The following is a 20,203-nucleotide window of genomic DNA, read 5'->3' as shown; positions in this document are numbered from 1 at the left end:
GCCGGGCCAGCGATTCCAGCGGCAAAGCCAGTGCCGCTGCCCAGCCTGACGTGAAGCTTATGGGGAGAAGCCAAGCGAGCGAGACTCCACCACCGCCCCAGGTGAAGCGCTCCGGCAGCTCATTGTCCCCGCTCACTGCACGTGCCTTGTTGCCACTCTCCGCTGCACAGCTCTGCTCCCCCCCGCTGCCCTTCCAGCCCTTCTTTCCACCGTGCAAGCAAGGAAAATGGAGAAAACGGGGAGATGAAGGCACCCATCACCTTCCTCCCCTTGCACCCTGTGCATGCGGGCAGAGGCCGGGTGCTCAGCGCGTCCCGGTGCTCAGCCGGCGGGGAGGGCTCTCCCAACGGCAGAGCTCTGAATTAAACATACCACCCTAATGAGTTGATTTTATTAGTTTGCGAATGCATTGAGAACTCATTATCAAAATAAACATCAATTCACTCCACCGAGCGCAGCACCACGCGCACCCCGGCAGCGCTGCAGCTGGGGCCGCGTGCAGCCCCCTCCCCAGAACGTGCCCCTGGTCCCCCCCGCACCCCATCTCCAGCACCCACCACGGGCCAGCCCCAGGGGGGTGCAGGGGCAGCAGCCGCCCACCGCAAAGCCCCTCACACCACGAGGTTTGCATCTCCATTCTGGCTGCGGGGCTTCAGGCTGGGCACCCAGCGCTGCCGCTGGCTGGCGTGGGGCAGCCCCGAGCTCCTGCCACCCCAGCACGGGGTCCCCGGGGACCCGCTCGGTGCTGCTGCGGGGAGAGAAACCGAGCCACGGCCCCTCTGGGTTGCCACGGGGCAGGCTGAAGCCCCCCCGGCCCCGTCCAGCATCCCTGCAAGCCCCCCCGGGAGCCTGTGCAGCACCAGCGCCGGAGCATCGGGGGCTTGGCAGACCCCAAGGCCCCCCAGGGACAGCCAGGGCAGGAGGCACCGCCCCGGCCCCAGCGAGCCAAGGCATGAAGCGGGGGCACAGCGGGCGCATTGTCCGGCTCGGCAGGACGCACTCCCTTTGGAAACAGCAGCTAATCCCATTTCATCCCCCTTCACGGCCATCAGCTGTTTTTCAGGCATTCAGGAGGCGGGTTGCTGAAACCAGAGCTATTGTGTCAGCCGCACCCCAGCCCCCTCCATCCATCCCTCCCGGCCCCACGCTGGGCCAGGATCCGGCAGCACGTCTGCACCCAGCTCCCGCCCCAGCCGGACCTTCAAGAACCGCCGGGAGATGGGGATGCCGGACCCATACAGGATCCGCTCCCCGAAGTTCTCGGCCTGACCCTGTGGTCCAAGCCCAGGCAAGGAGGAAGAGGAGGAGGAGGGGAAGCACTGAGCATCCCACCATGCCGAGACCCACAGGCACAGGCTGAGCCCCGGGGACAGCCACCCGCACAGCCCAGCACTCGATTGCTCCCCACCAGGGAGATGCAGGCTCCCGGAAGGAAGGAATAAGGAACATAAATGACCCCATAAAACCCCAGTTAATGCCCAGCCCGTGCCCTAGATTCAGCCTGGTCTCCTTACCCAGCCGCCACTGACAGCCAGTGAACTGGGATGTGCTGGGGGTGATGGCCCTGCAGGATGGGGACAGAGGGACAGGCTCTTCCAACCATCCTGGTAAGCACCCACCAGCCCTGCAGACACAGGACAGGGAGCATGAGGGTCCCCGACCCCGCTCTTGCCCCGGGGAAATGCCCTCTGGCTCAGGCGATTCGCACACCCAGGAGTGGACACACACGCCCTGATCAATGAAGGGGCTCTAAAAATAGCATTTCCTTTCCTCAACCTGTTGTGAGCCATGAACACAGCCATGCTGCTGAGTGCTGGGGGCTCCATCCCCAGCCCAGGGCTCCCACCGGCCAGGGTGACCCAGCCACAGGGGACAGCCCGAGTCTCCCCCCATGACACGCACATCCCTGCTCCCCGGGAGGCACAAGGGACACCCATCCTGCAAGCCAGGGGCAGCAGCATCCTGCCCAGCACCCCAACCCATGCTGGCTTCACACAGGGACCCGAGCGTCCCGGAGAAACCCTTCCAGGGACCAGCGCTCCCACCAATGAATCCGCATCCCGTTCCTTGCCCCGGCAGGGCTCGGGCATCGCTGCTGCACGGAGCCAGGAGGGCTCAAGGTTACAGACGAGGACTTGCAGGTTGTCGTCTCACCCAGCAGCGCAAAAAGCAATTAGCTATCACAGCTAAAATTAGCTCAGCGGTTTCTTTCTGCTAATGGTCAAACTCATCAAGGTTTCCCTACACCGGGGGCCTCGGTACCTCCGCGTGGGCAGGCAGTGATTGATGAGAGCCGACGGAGCCGCTCACGTGTGCCTGCGTATGCAGGGCAGCGGGACACCAGCCGGCATCACATCCCCGTCCCCTTCGCACCGTCCCCGCTGCCACCTCTGCCCAGTGCCTCAGTTTCCCCCCCCAGCTGCCCGGGGCTCAGGACAGCTGGCCTGGAGCTGCCGTGCTCTGAGGCCGACGATGGGGACGACGACTGCTGGCAGGGAGGGAAGGGACGGCGGCTTCAGCACGGGAGCCCCGGCATTCCTGGAATTGCCACCGCGCCATCCCCACTGCCGGCCAGGATGCCCAGCTGCTGGCACCCAGCGGCAACTGGTCCCGCTGCCCAGGGCCCTCCCCAGCCCAGAGCGGCCACTGGCCAGGAGGTGACACTGATCCACGTGGGGAGGTGACAACGCGGAGCAGCCGGCAGCTGCCAGTCACAGCATCCCCAGCGACGGCCCCGCACGAGGCCGAGAGCCCCCCGCACCCCAAATCTCCATTCCTGGGGGACCAAAGGCAGGGGTGCAACCGCCCCATCAGAGCGGGGAGACAAAGGGGGCCGGGGACCAGCTGCAGCCCGGGAATGTCCCCTGCCCTCGGCCCCGTTCCCAGGGATCAGGTTACCCAGTTCCCAGGCAACCCGAGCCTTCCAGGCGCAGCATTCCTGCACCCCGCGGGGCTGGGGGCAAGGGGAGGGGGCCGCCGAGGGGGCCGCTGCCTTCCCCCGGTGCAGGCAGGTGGTCGGCGACAGGCAGGGGAGAAAGGGACGAAGGGGAAGCATCGCTGGGAGCGGGGCGCGGGATGCAGCCCCGAAGCATCGCTGGGAGCAGGGGGCTGCACCCCCAGAGTGTCGTTGGGGGCAGGGGGGGGACACACACACCCTGACAGCCGGTCCCCAGCCCCACGGAGGGGGGTGCTCAGGGCAGCGCCCACGCACGCGGCATTGCTGGAGTGTCCGGGGTGCGAGGGATGCCAGGCAGGACCAGCACGGACCAGCACGGCAGGGAGCCTCTGCCAGCAGATTCCTGCCTGCTGGCAGGGCAAAGGGTGACAGGAACGCACCCCGAGTCCGGACTGACCTCCAGGGATGGTGCTGGGGATGCAGAGGGTGGGAACCCCAAAACTGAGCAGCAGCCTCGGGGATGGGGGAGGTCCCTGGCATTGCTACCACATCTCCAGCAGCTCCACACAACGCTCCCCTGCGCAGGAGCAGCAGCTCCCAGGACATCCCTTTGCCCCCAGCACCCTGAGCCCTCCCAGCCCCGCGAGGGTGCTGGATCCCCACACGCACTTTGGAAGACCAAGGCCCGGTGCCACGCATAGGAGCCACGCGGCACCGGCAGAGCACCGCGGCCACCGGTCCCTCCGCACCACCCTGTGCCCACGCACCAGCCCCGGCACAACCACGGGGCTCAGATCGCCCTTCGTTAGCACGATCACATCACCACTGACAGCAGCATATTTATTACTGGCCCGGCACGGACCATTTTTCACCCAGCGACACACAACTTACTAACAAGCTCAGGGAGGTAACGAGGGCTCAGAGGCAAAGGGACCCGCTGCTCACGCACCCCAGCTCGGACCCAGCACCCAAAGGGTTTTGCTCCCACACAGCTCTGCACCCCAGTCAGAACAGGGCCTTATTCACCCCAGGCAACAGCCTGCACTGCTGCTCCAAAACATCAATGCACCCCAAAACAGTTTGTGTAGGGCCTACAGTAATGTGTGTCATGGTTGGAGCTCATCAGTGATCAGGTCCAGGCAGAGGCTGAGGACAAGGACATGGTTCATACAGACCTGTGAAGGCAGAGCAGGGTCACTCCTCATCACACCGCCCCGCTGGCACCCCACAAGCCACCCTCCCTCCTCCCAGGTTTAATTATCAACGTCTTCCCAGGTTCACAAGCAACCTGCATCCGCCTGCCTCCTTCCCTCTCTCCTCCAGCTCCTTCATTTGCTCCCACCGAGCAGAAATGCCACAGCAGCCTAATCCCATCGCTAAGGGACGAGCAGCACTTGACACTGCCACCCCGGCCGGCACTGGGGTGGGAGCCGCCCCGGCTATCGCAGCCCACCGATGCGTGCCCAGCGGTGCCAGCAGCGGAGGTGGGTATGAGCCCACAGTCACCCTCCTTCCCGCTGGCAGCCCTCATCCTGCCTGTTCTCCCCCAGGGAGCCGGCTCCCAGCCCACGGGCACGGCGGCACACCCCGGTGATGCTGTGGCTCAGACCACTGCACCCCAAACCTTTGGGGACCAGCCAGGGCACCAAGCACAGCGATGAGGCATGGTGACGTGGGCTGCCTGGGATGGGACCGTATCCCCCTCCCCCATATGGTTATCAGGTCATCAAAATTTCATTGCTGCGCCCGGTCACTAATGGCTCCCAAAGAAGCATCAAATTTTAATCTTCCTTTCCTCTCCCCTAAAAGCCACTTTCCTTTCTGAGCCGGAGCTTTGCGCCACCAGATAACGTGCCAGCCGTGCTCGCGGAGAAGGGGGAGCCAGGGCAGGAGACACCCACGCTCGGCCATCCCTTCCCCGCTGCCGCCGGCACAGAGGGCACCGGCAACACCCTTCACAGAATTCCCGGCACGAGCCTGTCGGCAGCATCACGTCCCTGGGAAGGGGCAGGGGCTCGGGCTCGTCCCCCTCCCGCTCAGCCCCACCGGGCTCCACGCACGCGGACATGCCAGGCACCACGCGTGGGTGCCGGAAGATGCCGGCACTCCTCCAGCGCAGCCTCTAATAAGCCTCTTTGGTGGAAGCTGCCCATCTCAGGCCCCTGCCCCAAATCCCGTCTGGAACCTTAAGCCTCCCAAATCCCTCCTGGGACTGGCCACGGGCTCCTCAATCCCCTTAGAGGTGCTGTGTCAGCGCAGGGGGTCCTGGGCTGTGCCCCCAGCCCTGGCTGAGGGGAAACCGCATCGCTGGAGGTCACAGAAAGTGGGGAGGAGAGGGCTTGGACCCCACAGACACCCAGCTCCCCCCAACTCTTGGGGGACCCTTTATTGTCCTGCTCAGTCAGCTGAAGGCACCTCTGCTGCAGGTGTGGGCTGGCTGGGGCAGGGCTGGCAGCAGCGGGGCGCCCATGCTCCCCCCCGACCGTGGCACAGCCCCCTGACCGTGGCACCGGCGCTCAGCCCCGGCACAGGTCGCACTGCGACACAGCTCCCGCCCGGGCGGCGCTGACTGATTAGCCTTCCGCCCAGCACCGCATTCGGCTCCGGGTAATTAGCACGAGGGCCCTAATCAATAAGTTATTTTTTGCCGTGGGTAATTAATAATTACACAGCACAGACGGGCTGTAATTAAACTTCCATCCCCTCTTTCCCTGGCAGCGAGGGGCCTTTGTTTTACCAACTGCAGGTATTAAAGTGTTTCATCCTGTGCTGGGGAGCCCCCGGGCCCTGGCCAGGGAGGTCTCGCCCCTCCTCCTCCTCCTCCCCTTCTCTATTGATCCCCATTTTCTTTGGCTTCCTGAATCAATAGCACCGGCACAAAGCGCTGCCCCTCGCTGCCAGCCCTGCAGGGATGCCCACGCAGGGCAGGGATGCCCACGCAGGGCAGGGATGCCCACGCAGGGCAGGGATGCCCACGCAGGGCAGGGATGCCCACGCAGGGCAGGGATGCCCACGCAGGGCAGGGATGCCCACGCAGGGCAGGGATGCCCTGCCTGCCCCACCACAGCAGGGCTGAGCTGGAGGTCGAAGCCGAGCATCCTGCCCGCACTCCCGCTCCTTCCCCAGCTCCCTTGCCCGAGCGCCCACTCCGCCCCAACGGGCTGCAACGGCAAGCGTCGGCAGCCCGCGCTGGGCACCGCTGCTGAGGAGGTGACCCTGCCGGTGCGTTCCCGGTGCCGGCCGTGGCAGGGGAGACAGGCACGCGCCAGGCTTTGGCAACGTTCCCCCCGCCGCTCCGTCACGGGGAGCCGCCGCTCAACGCTTGCCCGTGGCTGCTGCCTGCCATGCAGCGCCGGGGCCGGGCACTGAGCAATGTCACGCCACCCGCGAGGACATGACACACGCCGCAGGGAGCCGAAACCGCAAAGCTCGGATCCTGCACCAGGAGAGAGGAGCAAAGCCCCTTCCCCACCCCTCGAGGGGGCTGAAGCACAGACAGCCCCACGTCTTCCACCCCACGGCGAGACCCCGGAGCCCCACAGACAAATGGAAGGAGATTCGGTCACACCGGGAGCCCGTCCCACAGGCGGGGAACAAACAGACCACGGGGGACCCGCCAGCTGGAGACGCCAGCCAGGAGAAGAGAAACTCGGCAAGGGAGTGAATCAATCAAAGAGACCTTCACAGCTCCCCACACAGGGCCTGCCCGGATAATATACTGCCGCTTTAGATGTTATGTTCTGAACTTAATTACTGAGAAATTATAGCAGTGCTGGGGGAGGCTCAGGGGGAGCGGGAGGACGGGAGTGCACAGGGACTTCTGGCTCCACTTGCTGCTGCAAACAAGGGCAAGAAATGTCACGGGTGAGGACCCCCAGCTCTGTGCCCTGCTGTGCCCCCCCCCATTTCACAGCCTGGATCCGCTCAGTCCGAGCAGCGGGGACGGAGGCGGCCGTGCTGCAGCCCTGCTAGCCGGGAGCCTCCTCTGCAGCCCTGCAGGGAGCCTTGCCCCTGGGGAGGGGACAGGACCCCAAGGGCCCATCTGGCACCTCTGAACCCCAGCGGCACCCTCAAGGGCCACAAACTATTTCTACAGTCCTCTCGGGTAGCGGAGCTGCTAAGAACAGACTGTGCCGTGCCAGAGACCCCCCGAGGTGACAAGCTGAGAGGGGCTCACCCCGCCCAGCGGTACTGACTCACCCCAAGGGCTGGCTGGGTGCACAGGGAGGCCTGGGCACCCATGGGGGCTCAGGGCTGCAGACCCCCTCCAGCCCCAGCTCCCTGCCCGGTCTGACCAGCCAGCTGGAGGTCGATGGGGACCAACACCAGGGCAAGAGCTGCTTCCTAGGAGCTCCCCAAACTTGCACCCCACGTCTTGTGGTGCAGTGGAGGTCCCTCGGGAGGGGGTGAAACGGGTGCCTTCATCCTTCGCCATCCCCAAGGGATGCTCAGCCTCCCGAGAGTGGTCCAGAGCAGTCTCTACCCCGCATTCACAGCAACACCCCCCTCCCCGATCCCAGCCTGGGGGCAGTTACGGGCAGGGGAAGGAGGACGCTGTGCAGAGCTGTGCTATTCGCCCCCGCCGAGCCCTCCCGGACACCGGGCCGCGCTCGGCACCGGCGGGCCCCGGGCCCCAGCTCCGGAGGGGGCTTCTTGAACACCATCGATGCTGTGCACCCCACGGCAGGAGCTCCGGGGCCACCTCGGTCGTCCTCCCCCCGCCCCGGCTGGCACAAAGCCTCCCCTGCCCGGGAGAACGGGAGCTCGGCTGAGGGGAGCAGCGCTGGGACCCCCCAACCCTCCACGATCCATCTCCAGCATCAAAGTCGGAGCTGGAGGGTGCCCCCCCCCCCCGCCCCTTCCCCGCACCCCCTTACCTTGGGCGCCGGTTCCCGGGGGGCCGGGCAGGACGAGCACCGCGAAGCACAGCAGCCCCCAGCTCCCGAGCCGGGCCATAGCTCCGCCGAGACGGGGGGCGGAGGGGGGGGGGAACTTCCCCGACTTTATAATCCGGGCGGCTGCGGCGCCAGTTCCCGCTGCTGGCCGGGCACCGGGGCGTCCTCCGGCACAAGGACCCCGGCAGCAGCGCTGCTCGGGAGGAGGCGAAGACGATGGGCTGAAAGGCTCCTCACGGGGCGGAGGGGGTCCGCAGGCAGGTCCCCACCATGTGCGACTTCCCCGGGGACGTGTGGAGCCGGGACCCCCAAATCCGGAGCGGGGCCGGCAGCCGAGCCCCTCCCCAAGCGCTGCGCCCCGCGTCAGGGAAGGGAAGCGCAGGGCTGCGTGTCCCCGGCCCCTCCTGCCCGCCCGGGCACCATGGGGGCCGGGTCCCCGCCGCCCGCCGTTCCCGCAGCCGGTGAAAAGTTTGGGGGCCGGGGCCGGGGGGGGGCGGCAGGCGGCCCCTCCCCAGCGCTCAGCTCCTGCCTGGGGACATCCCCGCCTCGGCGGCTCCGGGCGGCGGGTGGGGGGGACGCGCCTCTCCCCCCGTTGCCTCCCGCTGCGCCCCGACACCCGCGGGGAACCGGGGAAAGCGCGGCGGCGGCAGGCGGCGGCGCGGGGTCCCCCTCGGAGCCGCCGGCGGTGCGCGGCAGGCGGGCTGGCGGTGCCGCGCCGTCCCCTCTCGGCGCTCCGGCCGGCTGCCTTGCTCCTCCTGCGCGGCTCGGCGGCGGAGTGAACGGCGGCGACGGGGCTCGGCGGAGCCGGGGGGGGCAGCCCCAGCCAGGGAGGCGGGGAGACGGCGGGGCTCCGAGCGCTACCCAGCGGCCGCGGCCGGGCACGCAGGGAGGGAGCCGCGGGGGGAGCGGGCGCGGCAGGCACGTCCCCTCGGCCGCCCCCCGGTTCGTGGGGAGCGGAGGCGGGTTCCCTCCCTCCCCCGGCGCCCCCGGCTGTGGGAGCAGCAGCTCCCCTCTGCAGCTTTGGCTTCTCCAAGCGCCTGGAGCAACCGCCAGCCCCTCGGACATCGGCACCTGGTCCCTGGGAAGGGGACGCAGCACGTCGCCGGGGTAGCTCGAAAGCAGAACTCAACTCACTGCCACAAGATTATAAAAGCAAACATTTTAGGGTTCTCAAAAAAATAAAAGCTCTAACCCCAGAGATGAGCCAACAGCACCTTCCGGATAACGTACCACCTCTTCAGGCCTAATCCTGCAATTCCACGAGCCCAGACCTCCCGACAGGATCAGGCCTTGAGTGCACATCCTTCAAAGATGTCTGTGCTTTATGGCAGTACAGTGCCTTGCATTTGGTGGGGGAGAGCGGCTCAGTCAGGGCTGCTACCGAGCATTAACACCCAAGGACCTCCACCATCCGCACAGAAGGAAATATCCACCCTGAATGCTGGATCAGCCTCCTGAGCACACACAGTACCTCTGAGCCAAGGGACCTACAAGAGTCAGGGGGAAATGAAAGCATGAGCAGATTAGCCTGAAGCCAGGCCCAGCACCGCCAGGTCAAATCAGGGCAGGGATGGAGGGAGCACTCTCCCACAAGCAGCAATACATCTGCGTGCCTTAGTGCCCGGGCACCGGTGTGCATTTCCACTACATTATACATTTACACTCAGGTGTAAATCATGCACAGTCCTTGGGGGGACAATGCCTGTGTGCACATTGCGTATTTGGAGAGCTACTGCCAAATTTCCCATCGACCTCTTGAAGAGAGACTGAACAATAACCCAGCACTTGCCCACCCCAGCATTAATCAGCTCCGTGGCTGGCACTCTCCACTGAGATGACGGGGATCGATGTGCTGTGGGAGGCTGCAATCCTGGCTCACCCCTCGAGGAGGTGTTTCCCAGCACAGGATGGAAGAAGCAGGGAGAGAGGCTGCCCTGCCAGGGGTGAGCTCAGCCCCCTGCGGTGGGCTTGGACCCCGCTCCCCAGGCGCTGACACACATGCTGCGGCGGGGAGCAGCCACGACAATGCTCAGCACGCTCCCAGGCTCCTGCGGGATCAGGGCTTTGTTCCATAAAGAACAGGAATTCCTGTCTCCAGGGCCATAAATTCAACGCCTGCCCCTGGTGCTTGCACTGATTTATGGTTATTACAATTAATCCTGCCGAGGTGCGAGCCGTTTATTACCCACTTGCACAGGTACCTGGTCCCCCACAGTCACTGGTTGAGTTTTGATCTCGCAGCAACACTCCCACCAGAGCATGTCCTCCCTCCCAGCCCTGGCAGCATGGCCCTGCCCGCTCCAAACCAATTCTCCTCTGCCCAAATCCATCCAAGTGGGAGCAAGTTCCAGCACGCAACGCCAGAGCTGTCTCCAGGAGCGGGTGGGAAAGCAGAGAGCTGCCCCGTACAATGCTGGCACATCCCGTGGATCAGAGACAGCAGCAAGCTCTGGTGGCACCCACATTGTCACCCACTCGGTGACCCTGAGGACATGCCAGGCGATGCCTGGGTGGGAGGCTGTGGCCCCCCTGTGCTGCTGGGTCACCCCTGCCCCACACAGGGCATCTCTCCACCTCCCCTGAGTTTTGGCCCGATCCTCCAGCAACATCACAGAGCACATTGAGAATCCCAGCCTCTGGGCCACCGTTTGGGGCAGCATCACTTGTAATTACACCGGGAATCATGACGACACACGGACCAGCTGTGAGCCACATCGCACGGCTCTTGCCTCTCCGAGACTCTTCTGGAAGGGATGAAGATTCACAGGTCTCGAAGTTCACGTCAGGGCTTAGGCTTTTGAGCTCCTCTTTAGAAATCCCTGACCCCCGGGGTGCGGGGGTCTCAGGCCCCCGACCACAGCAACACATCCACGGGCTGCTGCTGGAGACCTCGGCTAACGAGGGGTTTGTCGTGCCCAGCCGCAGCACCGGCCCCGCGGGCAGCAGAAAGCCGCCTCAGGCCTATTTGTAGATTTGAAAGCTGTTATTTTGCCTCCTGCTTGAAGAGGGCGCATCAAAGCCGAACCCAAAATACGTCGCTGGGCTTGAATTAAAAACTCTTGTCTGAAACCAAGGCAAGTTCCAAAAAAAGATCAAGGCTTTATTTGAAATTTAAAAGTCTTTGCTGGGATGTCAGGCGCTTTGGGGACCGTCAGCATTATCCAAAGGCTGCAGGACAACAGCCAAGAGCTTCCTTTGGCTGTCCTCAGCATCCCTTGTCTTTCTTGGATGAGGAACCGACTCTCTCAGCAGCATCACTGTTCCTTGAGCACGAGAGCAGCATCCCACAGGGAGCATCATGCCCCCTCCAAGCTCCCTGCTCCGGGAAGGGGCTGGGAAGTGCAAGGAGAGGCAAGGTGGGAAGCGCTCCCTGTGAGTGAGACACTCCAGGAGCTCAGTCCTCCTCTGCTATCAAAGGGAAGAGGAGGTAGATGTAACCACAGGCTGTAAGCTCCGGCACAAGGAAGAGAAATTGGATAAACGGAGGCTCCGCAGCCTCGCAGACAGAGGTATAACAAGCTCCCACGGGCAGAAGCTGAAACCAGACCTATCCAGACTGGCAATAAGGTGCACATTTCTAATGGTGAGGATAACTGACTGGCTGCAGCAAGGCTCCCCAGTACTTTTTTTGTAATTAAGATTGGAAGGCGCATTTTAATTTCTTCAGAAGCATCCGGTCTCCCGGAAGAGTTAATTCAGGGTAGTGCTGTAGCCCACAAGCAGTCTCTGTGATTTAACTCCTTTCTTTAAACCTGGGCTTAGGACAGGTCCCTTCTCCCCAGAACCGTGGTGTGGGGTGAGACGCAGCCATCGCACACCCCTGGGCCGTGGGGATGCTTCCCAGCCCACAGGCAGGGCCACACGCAGGCACATGCTCCGTTTTCAGCAGGACTGAAGCTGCCTCCCCTTGAAGGGCATCGAACAGGGCTCCGTGCTACCCCTGGATGCTGGACAAGGAGCCTCCGAACCAGCTCGGAACAGAAACATCTGAAGTATTTGATGTCTTCAAGAAAAATACTGAGAGAAGGAATAGCAACAGGAGCGAGCCTTCTCCTTCCTGCCAGCACAGCTCCTCTTCCTGGCCCGGAGCTCTCTCCCAGCATCAGCTGCTTGGGGCATCTCGGCCCAATTAAGACCTTCCTTTGAGCCCGGAGCGAGACGGATCCTCACGTCCCTGTGCTCGGTGCTGGGGCTGCAGGCTGGGGGGCTCCAGGCTGGCAGAGAGCAGAGCAAGGGCATCTCCCCAGCAATGGCTACAGGAATCCCATTCCTGAGCAGGATCCAGCTCTCCCCCGGGAGATCAGCAGTTTGGGAACAAAACCCAGGGCCAGAAGCTTCCCAGGAAGACCTGCCCACAGCTGCCACAACTCTGCTCCACCTCTGCACCCACCAGTCCCCACCATCGGATGGGTCTGAGCACTCGATGAGCCACTGCGGTGGGTGGGGGGGGTCCTGAGCAGCCCTGCCCCTCCTCAGATCCCCTCGCCGGGGCCCATCGCGCTGCCGACCACATCAGCGGCGTCATGAGCATCTCCCCGGGAGCAACACGTGGCTTGCCCAGCACTGCCGACAGTGCAGGAGCAGTCCTGCCCAGTGCTCCCACCTCCCTGGGGTGGGACATGGGGACTGGGGGGCTCAGCCCCGTCTCCACTGAGCCCAACCTCCCCTCTCGTTCCCCCCCCCCAAACACGAGGGTTTGGCGCACGCAGCACCGCCAGGCTGGAGACTCCCAAACCCACCGCGGTGCAGAGGCAGCGCCGGCATCGAAGCTCTTTCTCCCGCTTTAAACCACCTCTAATTGTGCACCCCGAGACCGGCTGCACACCTTCCCCTCCGCCAGCAAGCGGGAGATGCGAGCAGAGAGGAGACGTTAATCCCCGCAGCCATCCTCCGCCGGGGAAGCCGGCAGGGACAGGAGCCCTTGCTCCAGCACAAAGCTTTTATCAGCCTTCCCGCAGCGCGGCCGGCTCTGCAGAGGAGCTCAGGGCAGCACGGCGAGAGCAGCTCGCACCAGCGTGGGGGGGCCTCTCCCCCACGCAAAAAGCAGGAGGTTGGGGATCCCGGCTGGATCCCCACGTGCTGCTCCAGGCAAGAGGGTCCCGTGGTGGGGGGGAAATGCTGTTCCTGCTGCTCCAGACCCGCAGCCCTTCCTCAGCTGGGTGCTCACTCTGGCAAATCCTCCTCCAGAGCATCCTCTCGAGGCTGCAGGTACTGAGGGGCAGAAGCATTTCTAAACGTAAAACAAGCCAAAGCCACAGCCACGGGACCGGGAGCCCCACAGCTCTCAGACCCCCCACTGCTCCTCCACCACCCTGCAGAGCTGAGCTTTGCCGGAAAGAGCTGAGAGGAGCCCCCGGGATGGGCCACGGGGAAAGCTGGCTCTGCTGCGCACTGGCAGGGTAAAGGTGCGACCGTCAGCTTCACAGCAGCGAGCTCAGCGCTGGCCCCGCGCCCCGAGACCACCGGCGCAGCAACTCCTGCTCAGCAGCACCAGCCCCCGCCAACAGTCCAGACCTCAAGGCTGATTTTTAAATCAGGAGATTAAAAATTTAAACTAAGGCTCTGGCTCATTTTAACATCATTTCTTAACATTTAAAGGCCACCTTCCTGGGCATTTCTTGAGAAGAGCAGCTGGGGACCAGCCAGGTTTGCTAGGGGCCAGATCCAAGACTCTCACTGAATCACACGCTTCCAGGAGTTGAGGTTTTACAGGCGCTCACTGCTGAGCCCCACGCACCAGCCAGGGCCAGGCTGGGGGTGCTGGGAGCCCCCCCCGGCTCTGCTCCCCTCAGCCAGGGCATCTGCAATAAACACCTTTCCACTCCCCAGCTCCCCACGTGCCTCAGTATCTGATGCTCAGAGAGGGGCCTCTTTTGCTGGGCACTCCAGACCCAAAAGCAAAGGACGTGGGCAGACACCAGGTCGCTTTTTAGGAGCACGTATCACATCTGCTCATGCTCTCCCCAGCACCTCCGCCAGTGCAATCGCCACACTCAAACACATACAGAGACACACGCACCCACCGCAGCCCTGGGCGCTGCTCAGACCCCGCAGCTCAGGGTGCCTGCAAGCAGAACCTCACAAAAGCAGCAGACGCAGAAAAGCGGCAGAGCCCAAAGCCCATCTTACCGGTCCCCACCAGACACCGCTCATCCCTCACGGAAAGGGCTGGCTCGCTCCTGCGCCTTCCCAGCCAGCTCCAGCATCTCCTCGCCCTGGCACAGGGCTGGGCATCCAGCACCTCAGAGCAGCAGCGCAGATCCCCTGGCTCTGCTGGGTCGGTCCCATTTAACACTTCTGTGTTACACCAGCAGATTTAATCCACCTGCAAGTTAACCCCCTCCAGGTGTGTGCAGGGGGCAGCTGCATCCTCCAGCCTGTGGCTTCTCCCCTGACTACACCGTTACCGAGGGAAGGGGGAAGCCCCGTCCTCAAGAGTGGAACAGGATCCTCGCTGGGGGCTGCCATCCCTGTGTGCAGGATCAGGCCCCTGCCTGGAACACGGGCAGAGGGGGCTGCTGGCTCCTTCCCCATGTGCCCACCGTGGGCTGCAGCACGTGTTGGGCCCTAATGGGATACAACTAGGAAGCCACAGAGATGCCCTCAAAGTGGCCGGCTGCTCCCCAGGGCCATCAGGAGGGTGGCAGGAGGCTGACCCCCCCATATCCTCACCCCACACACCCCAGCCTCGCCATGCCCACTCCGCTCAGCCCCGGCCTCGGTGCTCCAGCCCGGCACGTTGCGGGGACTCTCCATCATCCGGCGGGCAGTTTCCCAGCACGGGGTGCTTTAGGTGCTGCACTGATTTCCAGCACTACAGGATTAGGTGATACATAATGGATAATAATAGGAGGAATAGTAAATAATATATTTACACACTTGCATAATGAATAACACCGAGCACGGGCTGCTCGGGTGATGGCCGCTGCCTGGCAGAGCCGGCTGCCACAGCGCTGCTGAACCGGCAAAGGGGAGTGGGCACAAGCGGGGACCCAGAGAAGGGGATACGTGGCACTGTGGCCTCCCAGAGCCTGTCCCCCCCCCCCCCCCCCCCCATCAACCGTTTGCTCCCCCTCTTGTGTTCCCACAAAACCCCAGGGGCATTTTAGGGAGATGTAATTACCAGCTCCTCAATCAATCCGGTTAGCAGCAGCAAAACCCCAAAGTGAATCACTCTGTGCTGGTGGGCAAAAAGCCCGATGGGGGATCGGGACTGGGGGGGACCCCTGGCAGGAGGGGGAGGGACCCCAGCCCCCTCCCCACGCCGGGACCTGCTGGCTTCACTGCTCCAGCCAGCTCTGCTCTGCTCCCGGCGGGATGGGGGGCAGCCCCGGGGGTCCCTGCACCCCGAGCATCACCCCGCGTTACCCCAGGGAGAGCCGGGGGCCGAGGAGCACGCAGACGCTCAGGAAATGGATTCCGGCTGGTTCCTGCCGAGTAATTACGCTCAATAAGGGGCCGTCGATGGGATTTGCTGTCAGTTGTCACCCCGTGCAGCGAGGGGGGATGGCTGCGCGAGAGCTGCTGACTCATTAAAAATTAGCGAAGGCAGCGGAGGCCGTTCGGCAGCGGGGTGCTGGGGGCAGGTCCGTGCTGCAGGGCTGCTCCACCAACACGTTTCTTCCCGCACCAAACGGCCCCGTGAAATACAGGCGAGAGACCCGACGTCGGGTCCAGCTCCCAGCCCAACCTCGCAGGCAAAGGTTGACTTGGGGGAACCACCCCCCCCCCCGTGCCTCAGTTTCCCCATGCCCACGGCCGGGCGAGGTCCAGCACGGCGATGCCGCGTGCTGCCACGTGCCGTGGGTGAGATGGGGACCGGCACGGGATCGCACGGGGCCCTTCGCTAAAGGTTTGCGCCGCCAGCGCGCCGGCTGGGAGTGAGGTGGGGAGAGATCCGTCTTCCTGCCTGCCAGATAAAACGGCTACATTTCAGATAATTCCAGATAGTAAATTTTTTGAGTCCCTATAAGCTAAAATCAATATTGGCACAACTGTGCGTCATTAAAAACTAAATGAACATGACAAAGCCAAACTGCTGCCTATTAAACAAATGAGTTTTCTATCCACACAGGCACAGCGGGTTATTAAATTCTTTATTACAGGAGCATTGCTTTTTATAAAAGGGGGTGGGAACACATCACCCGGCGAGGTGCGCTGCCGTGATGGAGCCGGCGTGTGCCTGCCCTTCCCGTGACACCGGGGACATGCTGTACCGGGAGCAGAGCAATACATCGGGCAGCCCTCAGCTTTCCCAGCTCAGTGCGCAGACTGATGCGGAGCAGCCCGGCCCTGGTCCCTGCACTCCGTCCCACGGGCCCCCTCCTCGACCGGGTTTTGCTGCAACAAGGAAAAGCCACCAGGATAAGAGACGTCTGTGGCCTTCAGCCTTCAGAGAAAGGCTCGTGGGGAGACACCCTACCAAACCAGCGTGCTGCCGGGGCCGTGCTGGATGCGGGGCTGTGCAATGCCGACGCCATGGCAGCGATAGGGTAACGCGGTGAAAATGCTCCCGTGATGTTACAGCAATGCAACGGCAATGAATGGCAACACAACGGCAATGTGACAGCAACGCAACGGCAATGCAACGGCAACACAACGGCAATGCGACGGCAACGCAACGGCAACGCAACGGCAATGCAACAGCAACACAACGGCAACGCAACGGCAACGCAATGGCAACGCAACAGCAATGCAACGGCAACGCAACGGTAATGCAACGGCAACGCAACGGCAACACAACGGCAACGCAACGGCAACACAACGGCAACACAACGGCAACACAACGGCAACGCAACGGCAACACAACGGCAATGCAACAGCAATGCAACGGCAACACAACGGCAACACAACGGCAATGCAATGGCAATACACCAGCCGCGCTCCCATGCAGGGTAGTGGGTAACCTCCCTCCCCTGCTCTGGAAAGCCAGTAGCATGGCAGAAAGCTGCGCCATGCCTTTTCAGCCCAAATCTTGGAAGTCCTGGGAGTGCCCTCCATCCTCTCCAGACACCGGGAGGAACAGCCTCTGCCTGTCACCCTCATCTGCCACCATCACTCCCTGGTGTCACAAGTAGTGCCACGTTGGACACACTCTGCCAGCAACCCGCTGCCTGTCCCCGTGCGATGATTTCAGTGTCCTGATTGTGTCCAAGTTCTCACCGCACACCGGGAGGTATAAATATTAATAGGTGCGGGATGAGTGCCGGCGAGGAGAGGGCTGGGAGCAGAGCGGAGCGGGGGGAAGGGGCCGGGACTGCTCGTCTGCAGCGGATCCCCCACTCCCACCCGCACCGAAGCCGGCAGCCGGCAGGAGAGGCGGCTGGGGGCTGAGCTGGGAAGCGCTGGGAAAGGTCAGCGTGCTCAGCCATGGAAAGGAGAGCGCTGGCGGGCAGCTGCTGGCTGAGTCGCTCCGACAAGTGCCAGCGGCTCCGGGGATGCTGGGGAAGGTCTTCCCATCACCTTCCTCTGGGACAGACTCCCCCCACCACACACAGACAGACACGGGGCCAGCGCGGTGCAGTGGGTGCTGCACCCACTGAGCAAGTCCCATGGGCTGTGCCGAGCTCTGCACCCATCTGCATGTAATTTGCACTACCGTCGCACGATTCCAGGTGACACACGGTGACTGGCACCAGCCCCCGGCCGTGCCCTCCCCAGAGACAGGCACGGATCCTGCCTGCTCCGTGCCAGTGCTGTCCGCACAGCTAAGGGGGACCTCTGCAGCCGCGCAATGGGATGGTGCACAGGGCTGATGCCCACATCCTGCGCTCGGCGGGGCTGGCAGCCCCCGGGACTTTCCAAAAGCGGGGACCAGCCACACTGCAGGCACGGGGGGAGCAGATTCCCATGTCCCCATCCCATTCCCAGCTGGCCAGGCTGCCTTCCCGGCTCCCACTCAGGTTTGGTGATGATGAACTGTGCCCACACGCAGATTTATGCCGAGCCGCTGGCTGCCCGTGGCACACGAGGGTGGCTGCGGTGATTAACGCTGATGAGCCGCAGGTGAGACCCTCCCCGTCCCTCTGGCACGCACTGCCAGCCTTGCCGCGGCCCCATGCCGCCCCTCTGCTCTCCGCCTCGACCCTCTGGCACGGCGGCATCCTCACCGCATGGCACAGGGAGCTGTGCCGCGTTGCACCGGTGCAGGATGCGGGCCAGTGCCGAGATGGATTGTCCCGCAGGGGACAGCACAAAGCAGCCCAGCTCCTGCCCTGAATCCACTGGTGGCACCGAGGGCTGTCACTCGGAGACCGTCAGCAAAAAGTGACTCGGAAGGGAAAGCCGCGGCGGGAGGCCGAGCGCAGGATCTGGCCGCAGCCCCCGGCCCGACTGGTGCTCTGACAGCGTGATGGATGGCGCGGCATCCTTATCTGGAGCGGCTCTGGCAGGGAGCTGGAAAGAAGCTGCACATCCAGGGATGCCGGGTAGAATCCCGCTGCAGGCAGGGGAGTCAATCACATCCCTACTGAACGAGGCAGAGCCGGCCGGGAGGGGTGGGAGCTGCTGCGGGAAGTTTTATGGGGCCTGAATCAATCAGTGGGAATCCCATAAAAGTCGGTGGGTATAAATGGGCTCCTCGGATGGGTTTTGACATCCAATTGTCTTTTCCATTTCAGTTGTCATAAAGCTATGCACACCCATATATACAGCGAGAGCGAGTATACACACTCAGAAATACTGATGCGCAGCCACGTGTACAGCAAAGCTCGACACACGTGCGTGCAGGCACGGAGGGGCTCTGGACACACACGTGTTGCACGTGGGAGAGCCCCTCTCCCCCAAAGGACACGGCGACCCATTTACCTGCCATTACCCACGGCAGGGGTAGGGGATGGGTGATGGGGGGATCGATTTGTGAGGCTGTTTAAAAAAAAAACCACCTCATTTAAAGAAAAAAAAAAAGACCCCTCCAGCACCCAAGCATCGCTGCTGTGTCCCAGCCACGTCTCAAGCGGCACAATCCAGCAGCCAGTGCGAGAGCGAGCCTGCGAGGAACCCCCCCTCCTCCCAGCCAGCACCGCTTTCCGCAGAGACATCGCAGCTACAGGATTAGCCACAAACTTAGATGAGCAAGCAGGTCGTACATCATCTCCGCATAAATCGTTTGCCAGGCTCCGGTACGTGAGCGTTGGGGCCAGGGGATGGAGGGTGGCTCGTGTGCTTAAATAAAACAATGGGAAATTTGCACCGCTGAAGGCGAGCAGGGAAATGCAAACCCAGAGCGACGGGGGGAAGCGATGCCCCAACCATGGCGTTGAGGCAGGACGTGGCTCCCAGCCTGCCCGCAGACTTTATATTGCTTTTATTTTGCCGGTGATTAATTGTCCCTGAAAGCACCACAGCCTCTCCATCACGCCATCATGCGTCACCCTTAGCCGTGGCCAAAGACCCGTACGGAGGATGAGGATGAGGAGCGGCATCAGCAGCATCAGGCATGGGAGAGAGGGGAAAGGAGACGGAGAGGGGGGATTGCTGCCCGGTGATCCTGGCTCCTGGGCAAGGGGCTGGGAATGAAGGGGGGGGCCCAGGACTGGAAGGTGACTCTGCTGCATCGCATCACAGAATCGCTTCTGGATAAACAATTACAGATTATTTCCCTCTGCCCATCTGGTGCATGGGAAGAGGTGTGCAAGAATGAAACACCTGGCTCCGATGCCTCCTCTTCCTCCTCCTTCCCCATCTCAGGCTGCAGCTTGTTTGTAAATGAGAGCTAAAGAAGATGAAAAGGCTGGGGGGAAGGGGGGGGGGAGCTGCACGGTGCAGCTGCAAGATGTCGCTGGCATGGGACAGGAGGGGACCAGGAACCAACTGCACAGTCCCCTGCACATCTCAGTTGCAGCCATCCTCCCCGTCATGATCCGTGCTGGAGACCCGGCATCCCTGGGGTCCAACCCTGGAGAGCCGGCATCCCTGGGGTCGCACACCGGAGATCTGAATCCTTGCGATCCCACACCAAAGACCTGAGTCCCTGGGGTCCCACGCCAGCTGGCATGAGTGCTCCCAGCCAGTAACTCACGGCCAAGCCGCTGCCTTCTTCCAAAAGCCATCTCATCTCAGAGGACGGCCGTGGCGAGGGGGATTTATCACTTCCCTGGGTGCCAGATCCCCTCTGCGGATAAGGTAGTTTGTGCAAACAGACACCAGCCTGTGTCTCCTTCTTATTTCTCTCTCCTCGACTCGCAGCTCATCATCGGTTACGGCGGTGACCAGTCACCTAAATCACCCGGCTTTGCTCTCGCTCCCCGCTCTGATTGATGCTGCGATTCGTCTTCTCTCCAAACAGCCACTCGCTGGCTGCAGCTCTGCAGGGACCCCAGGGAGGGGGAGGCTGGGACCGAGGGGCTCCGAGGTGGCACCTAATCCGTGGGGCACTTTGGACCTGCAAAGGGGTCCCCAGAAACCCACACCC

At 62.9% G+C, this 20,203-nt stretch overlaps 2 protein-coding genes across 2 annotated transcripts in view; one reads left to right on the top strand and one right to left on the bottom strand.

The window, feature by feature from the left end:
* SDK2 (sidekick cell adhesion molecule 2) overlaps positions 1 to 7,996 on the bottom strand; it is a 50,195-nt gene extending 42,199 nt beyond the window's left edge. The window contains exon 1 of the mRNA XM_075770490.1: positions 7,774 to 7,996. Within this exon, the coding sequence (XP_075626605.1) occupies positions 7,774 to 7,852 (79 nt within the window). The 5' untranslated portion in view covers positions 7,853 to 7,996. The remainder of the gene's footprint in view (positions 1 to 7,773) is intronic.
* Positions 1 to 20,203, top strand: part of RPL38 (ribosomal protein L38) — a 153,808-nt gene that overhangs the window by 85,429 nt on the left and 48,176 nt on the right. The window lies entirely within an intron of this gene.

Source organism: Balearica regulorum, chromosome 18, assembly GCF_011004875.1.
Source record: "Balearica regulorum gibbericeps isolate bBalReg1 chromosome 18, bBalReg1.pri, whole genome shotgun sequence".
In the NCBI taxonomy this organism is placed as follows: Eukaryota; Metazoa; Chordata; class Aves; order Gruiformes; family Gruidae; genus Balearica; species Balearica regulorum.
The sequence above is the reverse complement of the archived record's forward strand: the minus strand, read 5'-3'. Positions and strand labels throughout refer to the sequence as shown.